The sequence below is a fragment of the Chroicocephalus ridibundus genome, chromosome 5, assembly GCF_963924245.1.
Source record: "Chroicocephalus ridibundus chromosome 5, bChrRid1.1, whole genome shotgun sequence".
Lineage (NCBI taxonomy): Eukaryota > Metazoa > Chordata > Aves > Charadriiformes > Laridae > Chroicocephalus > Chroicocephalus ridibundus.
Window position 1 is genome coordinate 52382689 of NC_086288.1, and position 12871 is coordinate 52395559.

At 38.7% G+C, this 12871-nt stretch overlaps 1 protein-coding gene across 2 annotated transcripts in view; it reads left to right on the forward strand.

Moving 5' to 3' along the window:
• Positions 1–153: 153 nt before the first annotated feature.
• The window catches only part of GRK4 (G protein-coupled receptor kinase 4), a 36894-nt gene continuing 24176 nt past the window's right edge, over positions 154–12871 (forward strand). Inside the window, exons 1-3 of one of the 2 annotated variants that reach the window (XR_010071216.1) lie at positions 154–379; positions 10590–10676; positions 11331–11443. Coding sequence is in view for 1 of the 2 variants with exons in the window: in XM_063335986.1 (XP_063192056.1) it covers positions 328–379; positions 10590–10676; positions 11331–11443 (252 nt within the window). In the remaining variant the exon portion in view is untranslated. The remainder of the gene's footprint in view (positions 380–10589; positions 10677–11330; positions 11444–12871) is intronic. The other variant, XM_063335986.1, reaches the window with a different exon arrangement.

Sequence of the window (12871 nt, forward strand, 5' to 3'; positions counted from 1 at the left end):
TTGTAGTCTCGAATGGTCAGGGAGGGGGAGGTGGGGCGGGAGCGCAGAGGCGGAGCTGGCTGAGGCGGGCGGAGGCGGGCGGTAGAGCCATGGTCGGGGCGGGCGGTTGCTGCCTGCTGTTTGCCTCCGCCCTCGGGGAGGGGGAGGCCGGTGCCGGGGCGAGCAGCGGGTGATGGGGAAGAGACGAGCGCAGCGCTGAGGTCCTGCGGGGCCGGATGAGCGGAGGCTGGGCGTCGCGGCGGTGGCGGCGGGGCTGGAGGAGGGGGCGAAGGAGGCAGTAGGGGCGGCCTCCACTCCGGCTGCCCTGAGGGGAAGGAGCCCCCGACCATGGAAATCGAGAACATCGTGGCCAACACGGTGCTGCTGAAAGCCCGGGAGGGTGAGAGCCGCGGGGCGAGGCGAGGGGGGAGGTAGAGAATCCGGAGGGCGAGGCGGGGCGGGGCGGGCTGTGGACGTACCGAGAGGGGGAGGAAAAGGGTCTGAGGTGAGGGGAGAAGGGGCCGGCGAGGAGGAGGGGGCGGGGGGGGGGGGGAGAGGAAGTGATGGAGGAGGAGAGGGTGGGGAGGGAGAAGAGGCTGCCGGGCAGGGGGTCCGGCCCGGGCGGCCGAGCCCTCGGGCTTGGGGCCGGAGCTGTTCCCCCGGCGATGGTTGCGGCGGGTGAGCTCCGGGCAGGCCCCGCAGGCACCTGCCCCGCTCCTCCGGCGGGGAGAGTTTGGAGTCAACTGGTTTGTGGCTTGCTGCCGAAATAAAAACCAAATCTTTCCTCCCCCCTTCGGGCTCTTGGTTCAAGTGGTGTTTTTACCGGATGTTTAAGAAGATCGCTAATCTGTAGTTCTCAGGTTATTTATAATACATATGGATATAAAGGATGAAGCGACATAAATTTCTCTGGAAGAACCTTGCACTCTTCTCGTGCTGAAATTCCTGCCTGTGAGAAATGCAGCTGGTGAATGCTACCTGTATTTTGCATCGACATTAAAGTGTGTTATTTTCCATGAGATTAATACTTACAGTTTCATTCCCCAAAACAGCTTTACTTGAAGATTCATCTCCCAGCTAACAAACATTTTGGTTGCTGTTTAAAAAAAGTCTTGAAATAAGATTGTCCTACTGCTTTTTCATGTATATAACTGTCCATTAAATGGCCACTTGAAAGCTTCCCCAGATTACCTCTGTACTTGGTGCAGAGTATGTTTTTCAACATGTGCATATTCTTTTGGATTGGATCCTACTTTTCTAATTGTGTTGAGAAGTCCCATTAGTTTAGCTGGAGCTGTTTTAAAGTGAGTAAGAACAACAGAATCTGCCCCTGTATGTTTTGCAAGTTCCTCCAACTCTAAATGGGTTTGGCACTTAGGCCATGTGTGTATCCAGTTAAATTTGCCTTAAGCAGCAAGAGAGGAAAATCAGCTTTTTAACTTTGAAGTGGCATTTAAAAACCAGAACAGTGATCACAATTTTGGGCCATTTCCCAACCTTAGCTGAAAAGACCACCTCAAACTAGAGGGCATGTTTTGGCTGGTTTCACTGATGGTAACATGTCTGTGGTGGTGCTGCCTGAATTTGGAGTTTGCGTTGAAGTGATCTGAGAAATGAAGGGAAAGTGGAATCTGGCTCAGAACTTTACTGTGCCCAAACCCTCACCACAAAGAGTGGAGTGGTAATCTGGAAAGGCTTTTAAGTGGCTGCTTAATGTCAGGTTGCCTCTTTAGTTAAGGTTTCACTATGTTTAAAATAAATTATAGTGGTAGAACTGACCAAACAAGATATTTTAATGAACGGAATGAAAGTCTGAGAGCAGCTGGTGTGAAGATCAGTTCTACCTGATGTGAAACTTACAAAAGTAATGGTAATAAGCTGTTACTCTTTTGTACCTTCAATAGGCCTGGGCTCTTTTATGTAAGTGTGCACAAAAATGCCATTCCTGGCTTTGAAACTCTAAAACTCCATTGATCAAATGGTAGAAGGTGTTTTGCCTTTTCAGGTATGTTTTTCTGTGGGTGGGGTACTTTTTCCATCATGTTTTTCAAAATGCTTCTTCAAATGAAAGTACTTTCTGTCTGTTGCTTGCTTTGGCTGGCCTGGGAATGTCTGGTCTACTCTATCTGTCAGGACCATTCCATAAAATCCCTGTCCCATCTCTATTCTTATATGCCCAGTAGGCTCCAAAGGAATGGAATTTGCAAAGTTAGTATGAGAGGTAGATATTTTACTGAAATACATTATTTGCTAAAAGGGCCTCACAACTGGGACAGAAGAGCAGACTTTCAATTGAGCTTTTCCTTCCCGCATTCCTGTATAGCATATGGAGAGGTGGGATAGCGTGGAAATGTGCACAATTACTGTTTCTTGTGGAAGAAAGCAAAATGCTAAGCCAGTATAAAATAACAGCTTCACTTATTTTCTTCTATAGGCTTGAGCAAATCAGTAATCCTTTTTTGAATTTCTCGCTGTATGAAAGATTAGGTAAGAGAAGGCATTGCCTGGAAAAATATTTCAGTTGTAAAAGCAAAAGAAACAAGATGTAAACTACCGTGCTCTTATTTCATAGTTTTCAGTGGCATGTTGAAAGAAATCGATGTAGGCTTAATTAAGGCTTGTATGGATCAGTCTCAGTCTAACCTGAGATTCCTTCATGGTGAAGACGAGAGTAGAAAAAGATTGTACTCTTGAAAGCATTTTATGAAGTCTTTTAACCCTAGAGATATGTAATCTTCATTTTGCAAATACAGAAACTGAATTAAAGATCTTGCATACTTGTCCTCATCTGGTGAAAGGGTACGGCAGAGGCTTAATGGGAATTCAGAAGTGCCTGGTAAATAACACCAAGTCTAAACAAATCATACCTGAGCACATAAACCAGACTTAACAATCAAAATTATGATCCCAGATTTATACTCATTATTTTCCTCTAATTTCAGGTACTCTAATACTTCTGGAGATGAATATTATTAGGATGTTAACATCATTTGGGTTTTACATTTGTAGGTGTGCAGAATTAGCACACCTTGAATGTCTAGATGCGTGTCTACTGTTTAAATCTGATTTGATCTATGTAATTAGAGCCAGGAACTAACTAGTGTGCTTAGACAAAATGCATCTTTTTTTACTGCTACTTTATTCTCCTACAGAATAAAAACAAAGTGGTATATATAAGAGTTTACTAGTCCCGTTTTTCAGGCCAGATAAACCTCAGCTTACCCTCAGCCTCAAAACTTTAAATTTTTTTCTTATGATGCTATTCTCTAAGAGGATTTTTCAAACCTTTTCATAAAACAGATTATTTTAATAGAAATCTGTCTCTTTCCAGTAAAGTCTTGTAATATCTCTGTAGCAACTACAACACTTCTTTATGTGAAGAAGGAAAGCTACGAGGATTCCTTATCTTCTTTTAATGTGACTTTGTAAATAATCAAATGCCAGTTCTTTGCACGTGTGGGTGTTAGTGATGGCTCATAATACGTGACTCTTGTATGTACCTACCACTAGGAAATATTACGATAACACAAAGTACTCTATGGATGAAAGATTAAGGAGTCAGGAGTTATAGTGGGAGTCTTTTCTTTCCTTGTCCACTTTTCCAGTTGACCTGCTCGTGCTGAGAGCAAACCTGTCCATGGAGGGATTTGTCTCAGGGTGAAAACTAGTGCAAAGTGTTCTGGGATTCCCTGTCCCAGTTTCCTGGGATAAGTGGCCTTTTGTGCCAATCCAGCTCTTTCCTCTTGCTCATACATTACTTTTTTGAGGGAAATCTGTATATGAGGAAGAAAAACGGGAAACGTCCTCTGAAGGTGAAACCTATGGTAGAACAACTGCAAGTGACTCAGTAGAAAAACAAGAGATTATAAAGCAAAGTTGATCTTATGAGCACTGTAATGTAGCAACTGAGATAGAGAAATAGGTAAGTGTTAAATGATAGCGATGTGTGAACTCTGAGATAGGCGGTGCGAAAGCTTGCAATTCCACGATTTCCTTACTCAGATTTTCACATACAAGGATTTTTATGTGTAAAAGAATAATGTATAGCAATGTGACTTCTAGTTTTGTGTAAGAGCAAAGGAATTAACACATTCATTTTTTCCTAGCAGAAATATCTCTGAAATTAGTATCTCTTCAAAGACATTGAAGAATTGATCCCATAAATGGGGACGAACAATAAATATACACTAGGACTAGGTTATTCTGAAAAAATCTGAAAGTTCACAAAAATTTATTTTTATTTTATATTCACTTTTCTCTTTGTTTATATTTCTGTCTTCTGTTTTCTGTATTTATTTCAGTCACTCTCAATAAATCCTTTGGGTAAACGTAAGCCCCAAGTTCATTTCAGCATCCCACACATAGGCTGTGATGTTTTGAAAGAAAAAAATTAATCGCTGTATGTTTTAAACTCCTTAGGATCCTTTCTTTTTTCATTGCCCACAGTAGTAGTCTCCAAAAATACTTCCAAAGGGTAGATCTGTAGTTCCTTTGAAGTCAATAGCAGTTTATTCCAATTGAGGATCCATGCCAAGAGTACATTTTAAACATACCTGGTCCATTTGCATCCACTTTAAAATTCATTTGTGCTGCTCTGGCAGGAGCAGCTTGTGAATGAGAGCTGGGTCCGCTGTTGGGCTTGTAATATTCTCTGTCATGATTGGTTTAGGCTAAATTAAGATCATGCCTCAAGCAAACTTTCCCCCAAGCGCTTGGTTGTATTGGTTCTAGCCTGTGGTTGCAGAATGGGTAGGACAGTTTCCAGTTGGATCTATGAGCCAATCTAGGCTGTGCGGGTTGTTGTGGTGGTGTTTTTTCTGTGTTGTTGGGTATTTTGGGGTTATTTTTTTCCCCAAAAAATTAGTTTTCGGATGGATCAGAAAGCCCCTGCAAATTCGATAATTGTTAGATGCAGCCCAAGGATGGAGTAAGCAGGAACCTTTCAGTAATAGAATGCGATCACAGTTTGGCTTAAGCAAATTTTCAAAGATATTTGTTTCAGAATTGAAAATGTATTAGTTTAGCACTCTTTAAAAAAAAAATAAGCAGTCCACTCAAACTGTGTGTTTTATCTGTCTAGGTTTGAAAACAACAAATAATTCTGCAAGCGAAATGCATACTACTTTTGCTTGCAGTATAAGGTAAAAATTCAGTATGGTATTGGTGATGATACATAGGCAGATAGCCTATAATGTATGTATTTGTAACTAGGAAGAAAATTCTAAGGAGATTGGTCAGATCACTGCCTTCTGGCTGTCAAACCGAACTAAAATCTTTAAGTACTTAAGGAGTATGGAAAAGCAGGAAGCCAAGGAACACTCGTACCCAGAAAGTCCATTCACCAGCAGCAAATACAAATTTTAATGTGAAAATGCTGTGAGTTTTTGCAGATGCTGTTATTTTTGTCTGTTCTTCCCTTATTTGCCTCCTATGTTCTATTGCACTCCCTTATTGCATTGTGCTTTAAATTGCTGTAAACTCATTGTGGCAGGAAACATGTCTTCCTGTGTTTGTACAGAATTATGCACAATGTCTGCCTTTTTGTCCTTTATTTAATGAACTGTAAGAAGAATGCATGTGGGTATGTTGGAATCTAAATAATTACATTTACTAAATAAACACAATGTGAGAGGTCTAGTTATTGATACATGCTGTTGCTTTGGTTATTTCAAACATGGCAATTATAACTAGAGGTTTCACAATCTACTTAAAGGAATTTTACTTCTTTTCTATCTGTTGCAGTTATGATGTACCAGCATGATAAAAAAAAAATCCTTGTTTGTCAAGGAGTCGTCTATAAAATTGGAGTTTTCTTACTGTTGGTTTGGTGTTTTTTTTTCTCTAGTAAGTCCTGTTCATTAGGTTGTTGTTATAGGCCTATCAAAATGAAATGTATACACAGATGTTACGTTGTTTGATTGCAAGATTACAGTAATAAATTCTGGTTCAGTTGAGTTACATTTACTTGAGTTGATACAAGACTTTCATATCTAATTTCTGAAGAAGTGCAGAAGCTGTTCGGCATGTATGCACTAGCCATTCTTAAACATACACATAATTACTGGAATTGTATATAGAGCCGATGTGAAGAACCAGTTGTTCAAGTGGTTATAGCTGTGGGAACAATAAATGATTGTGCATATAAACAAGCTGCACAAATGTTCACTTGGATACCTGGGGTTTTTAACTGCTTATAGTGTTCCTGCTCTAACAGTTAGACAAGCGAGAGGACTCGAGTATTACCTTGCTGAAGTCCAACTCCAGGCACTTGAATCCAGGAGTATGAGGATTATCTTAAAAATACCATAACAATCTGTAATCTGTAGGTGTCTTTTGTGTGTTTATTTATTGAACTGCTTGCATTTTTGCTTCTGGTTGTGTTCAGAAATGCCTTGTCCTTTATAACGCTGAAGAGTTAGGTGCCTACCTTGTGCTGAAATCTGAATTTTCAGCTAGGTGATTCTGGTAAAGTTGCCGAGAGCCAGCCAGATTGTATGTGTCATGCTTCTGGAAAAAATCTTTCTATATAAAAGAGATGTCACTGTTTAACCTAGTTGTTAAGCTCTGACCAGGCTTGTTTTTCAAGGAACTGAGATGTCAAAAAATGTATCTGACCTGTGCAATGGAGAAGGTTGCAGAGACCCCGCAAAGCAGTATGGTACGAGCTGTCTTTGGGACTGGAAGTGTAACAGCCTTCCTCAAGTAATGGTGTGTGTGAACGTCACTCGTAGCCTGAAGTTAGTAGTACTTCAGTGTTACCATTCTGATCTGAAGACCTGAGGTACCAATTCTGTAGTGTTTTGTGTCTTGAAGGTGAATCTTCTACAGTAAGGGCATACCATCAAAATTTGTGACTTAGTGGGCAGTGTTTACAAATGTCTTTGTAGCATAAGGCCATAGTTAAACAGAAATTTTTTGACTTTTCAGTGAAAGGTTTTAATCATTATTGTGGGTGTTTTGAAGGAAAATGTGGCTGTAAGTAGGAGAAGATTTGAATTCATATGAGTTTAAAATCAGTTAGGAAGCTTGCCCGCAACTTTCTCTGCTGTGGGAAAGATGTATTTTAAGACAGTGTATGTACCCGGATTATTCTCATACATCTTAGTGTAGATGATGTAGAGCTTCTGCATCAATTCTTTTGCATTTTTCATTGAACCAATTTATTGATTTATACAGTTAAAGGCATGCTGTAAGTCGTCATCTTGTTGCAGTTTTATACTTTCAGAGCTTATCTGGGTGTGGTCTAGTATGAATTTCTCAGCTGGTATCTGACAATCTGGTTTGTGGAATCAATTTTGCAAGAATGATGTAGCAATCATGCACCCCTAGTGCTTCATAGCTGTGTGCTTCTCAACCACAGAGATATGTTGCTCACCCTTTACAGGCAGGAAAGCTGAAGTATGGAGGTCCCTGAACAACTCAATGGCATAATCTTGGTATCAGTGTAGTAGCCACTGCATCTTACCACATATAGTCAGTGTACGTTCATTAGCCAAAGATAGTAGGATGCTTCTCACTATTTTTATTCCGTAGGACAGAATCCAAGCTTTGTATCTCAAGGAAGACTGACTAATAATGTTTAGTGAACATTGTGCTCAGTGAAATGAGAGCCATGCTACAAATCCTGTCTGTAAGGAAGATCACTGTAGCTGTGGGAAGTCTGATGACTTGAAAAACATTCTTATTTGTCTAAATCTGTTTCTACACCAGATTGCTTTGTTTTGCCACAGCGGTTTCTTTTTTTTTTTTTTTTGCAACTAGTTGTGTTTTTACTGATGAATAAGCCAATCACCTTGCCTTACATAAGTTTTTTTAAAATGTTTCTCTGAAGTTTAAAAAAAAAGTTGAAAAATGAAAACATCTAAACATCTTTCCCATGCCATATTCTAATGCAATGACCTAACTGAATTTAGTATGTAACTTTTTAAGAAACAAAAACATGTGAAGAGGAAATGCTGAAATTCTAACTCTAAGAAGTAACTTGGGGAGGAGAAGGTAAAGTTCTCAGGTACCTGAAAATGTAATTGCAGTGTTTCCTCACTGTAATGGTGTATTGCTGCATCCACCCTTCTCTTTGTAAAAGATGAGTCGCTTCAAGTTGGACATTGTTCTAGCCAGCAATTACATCTGAAACAGGCAAAAGTGGTAATTCATCTGAACCACATAGGTCAACCATAAAGCAGATTAACCTAATGGCTTTGTTGCTGCTGTGTTGGAAAGTAAGCTGTTGGTCTTTCTGGAAGAATTTTATCTGAAGTATTTTAGGATGAGATCCAGAATAGAAGCTCTGAAATCAATATTAAGACACTTACAAACCACAACTATTATAATTTGATTTGGTACTTCTTTTAAACTGCCTCAGAAATGGAAAAGGATTTTGCAATTAGTGAATAATATGACAAACAAATTGGCATCCTCCCATAACTTTTACCAGAAGTGGCTAATTTATCTGTAAATGAGGTAGGTCATGCATTCTCTTTACATTATTAGGATATACAGACTCTTTCTGTGCATTTGCTGTAAAAGTAAGAGCAATCAGTTCAGAGAAATGAGAGACCATGTTAATTTAGTTGATACTCCTAAGCACTTGATCCTTGTGCATCATTAATAAATTATATGTAGTCTTTATTGACTTCTATAGGATGGTAAATTCAGTTGTATTCTAGCATGTGGTTTCTTTTTGTAAAATGAAGTTCATAATGGTCACATTGTAAGTAACTGGCCAAATATTTGGGGCAAAATACAGCAGATTTTCTTGTGTTGGACTTTAATTACAGTGCGCCGGCGATCCTCCTTTTTTCCATTTGGGTTATATTTTTTTGGACTTCAGAAGATGCATATCACTGTTCAGTTGGACTCTTTCAGAACAGCATTGTGGTATGAATTTGTGTCAGTTTATCATTCTTGATCAATACTGATTGTACTGTGTCATGCACAAATGAGTCTTTCTGAGGAGTTTCTAACAGAAGAAATTTAACTTTTGTGGACTTTGCAGCTCAGCATATTTTTCAATTGCATGGTTAAAAATTAGGTTGATTCTTCTATCCGTTGTTTTTCATGATCACATAATAATCTATACGCAGTTATTTTCTATTCGACATATGTGTACAGGCTATCTATGCTATAGTATTCCTTGACTTTGTTCCAACTCAGTTCTGTTAGGAAGGCATCTCTTTGCTCGGTGTGGTTCTTCAAGCATATAGTCAACTTCTTTTTAACATCAAAAATATTTTGTTAAAATAGTGTGAGTTTGTTATAATGATGCTGATAATTACAGCTTCATGATTAGTTCTGGTACTCCATGAAATATGGGAGGGGAAGTATATTTGATGTATTTGTGTTCTAAAATATTTTTGGAAGGCAGATGACTTACAAAGCGACATTAGGAAATAAAGTGCAGAAGAAGGTTTTGTAGACAGTAGGTATCAGTTCAAAGAATCTCTGCAAGCCAGCTTTGTAAGGTTTTGTATTCCTTATTTGTTTGCTTTTCGAGTGATACTAGAGTTGAGAATGTTTTGTTGCAGCAGCACAGTGAGACATCAATGTTCCTGTTAGCAAAGATCACATAAATTTGATATGAGCTAAGGTACACTAAGCTGGAACTGCTCTGACTGCAGTGGTGGAACTGTCTGAGAAGCTGTATGTTTGAGTGAAGAGGGTTTTTTTTAATACACATTTTATTATTCTGAAGATGTTAGTTCCTTTCTCGCTTATGATTTAATTCTGAAAGACTTGAGTACTGTTTGCTACTTAGTTTCTATTCGGGTTACATAGGGTAACTCCCTTCCTTTCTCTCCCATTGTGGTTAACTGTACGTACTGCTTTGGTACAGTTTGAAAGTTTCTGTGCAGTTTTGCTACTGTTCTGTCATGTGGAAACGCATCTAGCCATATCACTTAGTAAAATCTTCTTTTAAAATATTTTGCAGCACAAAAATTACTCTTCCGCTGAAATGTTTTGCAATGATATATATATATATATATATATCCCTGTATCTATCTCCTTGCTTTTTTGATAAGTATGCGTATATTTTGTAAATGGAATTGACTGCTTCAGGTCAAAGTAATGTGCTAAAATTCAAATTTTAACATAGAAAATGGAGCACAGATATATTTTTTGAGAACCAATGGGAAAAATACTGTAGTAGTTTTTTAAAATCATTTTAATACTAGTGCTGTGAAATCTGAGGCATTGAAAAGATCTGACTTCTACAACAGCTAAGTTCTTTCTTTTCCTCTCTCCTCCTATAGTCTAGAATAAATGGTGTGTATTTGAGCAATTGCCACTCATTTATTTGTGGGGTCTACTCTTATTACTATTACTGCCCTTAAAAAGAGAATATTTATATACAACTTGATTATCCAAAAATGTGTTTAAGAACTTTGTTCTGTGTATTTTGTCACTCAAATTTGATGTCTTCTATTCCTCATCAAAATACTTTCTGCATTTTTTAGTATTTCATATAAAAGTTCTTCCATATCAAGTTTGTTACTGGTTTGGATATCCTTCTGGATAGATTCCTTTCTAGTCATGAAAAGCAATCTGACAGATCTGTGCAGAAGGTACCTAATTTTATGCTGTTAATGTTATGTTTAATTTTTTTCTTCTAGGCAAACGGAGTGGGCGTAGTAAAAAATGGAAAGAGATGCTGAAGTTGCCACCTGTTAGTCATTGTGAAGGTATTAGATGCTCAATCGGTAGGTGTCCTGTATTATGGTCTGTCTGATTTATTTTTTTTTTGAGAAGGAAGGGTAAAAGTTTGGTGGCGTTAACTGAAAGGATTCTGTCTTGCTTCTGTATGCTAATTAGCAAAAAAAGCTATTAGACTTTTAATGTGATGGAGAATTTACGAGAAGATAAAAGCTGTATCACAGCTCCTTGTTTGTTAAAGGAGGCTGCTCCTAAAGGATAAATTTACAAAGCCACGGGTTAGAAAAAGGAATTGTGCTGCAATTTGAATGACATGGTAATATATTTCACTTTTTTTCCTTAACATTTTGTTGTAAATTTTTAACCTTTTCTGTTCTTATCTTATATTCCTTCTTTCTGAGCAGTCTTGTTTGCTTTGGGATTGCTATTTCACAGTATCATTGCTTTCCACCCCACAACCTAGGTGAAACTTAACCATATAATTGAATGTGTTTTTAATAAATGTGATAGTCTATAAGAGACAAATGTGGCTGGAAGTGAGTGTTTCACTATTATTTGGGATCATTGCGTGTTTTTGATGTCTTTGCTAAATATGTTAATATGTTTTAGTGACATTTTTCTGACCTATTCTCAAATGGGAGTAAGGACCATGCTATAACAAAGATAAAAATAAAGATATTTACTCACTATTTCTTTCTCAGAAAGAGACTATAACCAGCTTTGTGACAAACAACCGATAGGAAGACTTCTCTTCAGACAGTTCTGTGATTCCAGACCAGATTTGAAAAGATGCATTGAATTTCTGGATGCAGTGGTAAGCAGTGAGAAGTTGGAGATGGGTATCAGTAGGCTATAGCTTATACGTTTTTGTTTGTAAAAAGTTTGATTTTTGTACTGGTTTTGGCTGGGATAGAGTTAATTTTCTTCATCGTAGCTCGCGCTGTGCTATGTTTTAGATTTTTGACCAAAACTGTGTTGATAACACAGTTGTTTTAGTTATTGCTGAACAGTGATTATACAGCATCACAGCCTTCTGTGTTTCTCATGCTGCCGCACTGGTGGGTAGGCTGGGGGTGCACAAAAAGGTGGGAGGGGATACAGCCCGGACCGCTGACCCCAGCTGACCAAGGGGATATTCCGTACCATATGACACTGTGCTCAGCAATAAAACCTGGGGGAAAGCAGGAGGAAGGGAGGAAGTTAGTTACGGTGTTTGTCTTGCCAAGTAGTCATTACGCATGATGATGAAGGTCTGCTTTCCTGCAAATGGCTAAACATCTGCCTGCCAGTGGGAAGAAGCAAATGAATTCCTTATTTTGCTTTGCTTGTGTGTGCAGCTTTGCTTTATCTATTAAGCTGTCTTTACTTCAACCCACAAGTTTACTCACTTCCACTCTTCTGATTATCACTGGGGGGAGCAAGCAAGTGGCTGTGTGAGGCTTAGCTGACTACCAGGTTAACACTATAAAATAATTTTCTGTCAATGCAGCTGTGCACTAATGCTGCATACATTATAAAATATAGTGAGATTTACTCTTGGCCAACTGTAAAGCTGTAACTTTTGATGAATGCCAAACATCTCTGACTGTTACTTAAAGGAAGATGTTTAATATTTACTATAAAATCTCTGCTGTCTTGGTATGGTGAGGGCTAGAAAAATAAGCATGATGGGAATGAGAGAAATAATTTTAGAAAGACATAGTACTTGACTTCTTGAGCCTAAAAGGGTGTTCATACAATGAATATTACTTATAATACTCAGACTTGAAAATGTAAACGTAGACTTGAAAGTGTTGCAACTTGCATGGAAGCCCTAGGCTAGATAGAATGTGCTAATTAAAAAAAAAATAGAGAGGAGATGGAAATTTAGGGAACCATCTATGGAAGGAGAGAAACCAGATTTTAGAGAGCAAGGGAAAAAGAAGTGTTTTGTCTTGATACGTTTGCATCTTGGTATCTAACGCTAAAGAATGAGGGGAGGAAGGAAATGTGCCCGTAGTCATGTTTTGTAAAAAAACCCTGGGGAGGAGGAAAGTAGTGTGAAGTGTAGGCAGGCACACGACAGTCCTTAAGAGGAGAGAATAATAGCTCAGAGCTTTTTATTCTTCGTCCCTCATAGTTGATCCAAGTGCAGTAAGATATACTTTTAAACTGAGATTGCTGCCAAAAGAACAGTTTTCCTCATCCCACACGTATTTGTTCTTATATTCATGGAATAAATGACCAAAGAAGATATGAGTAG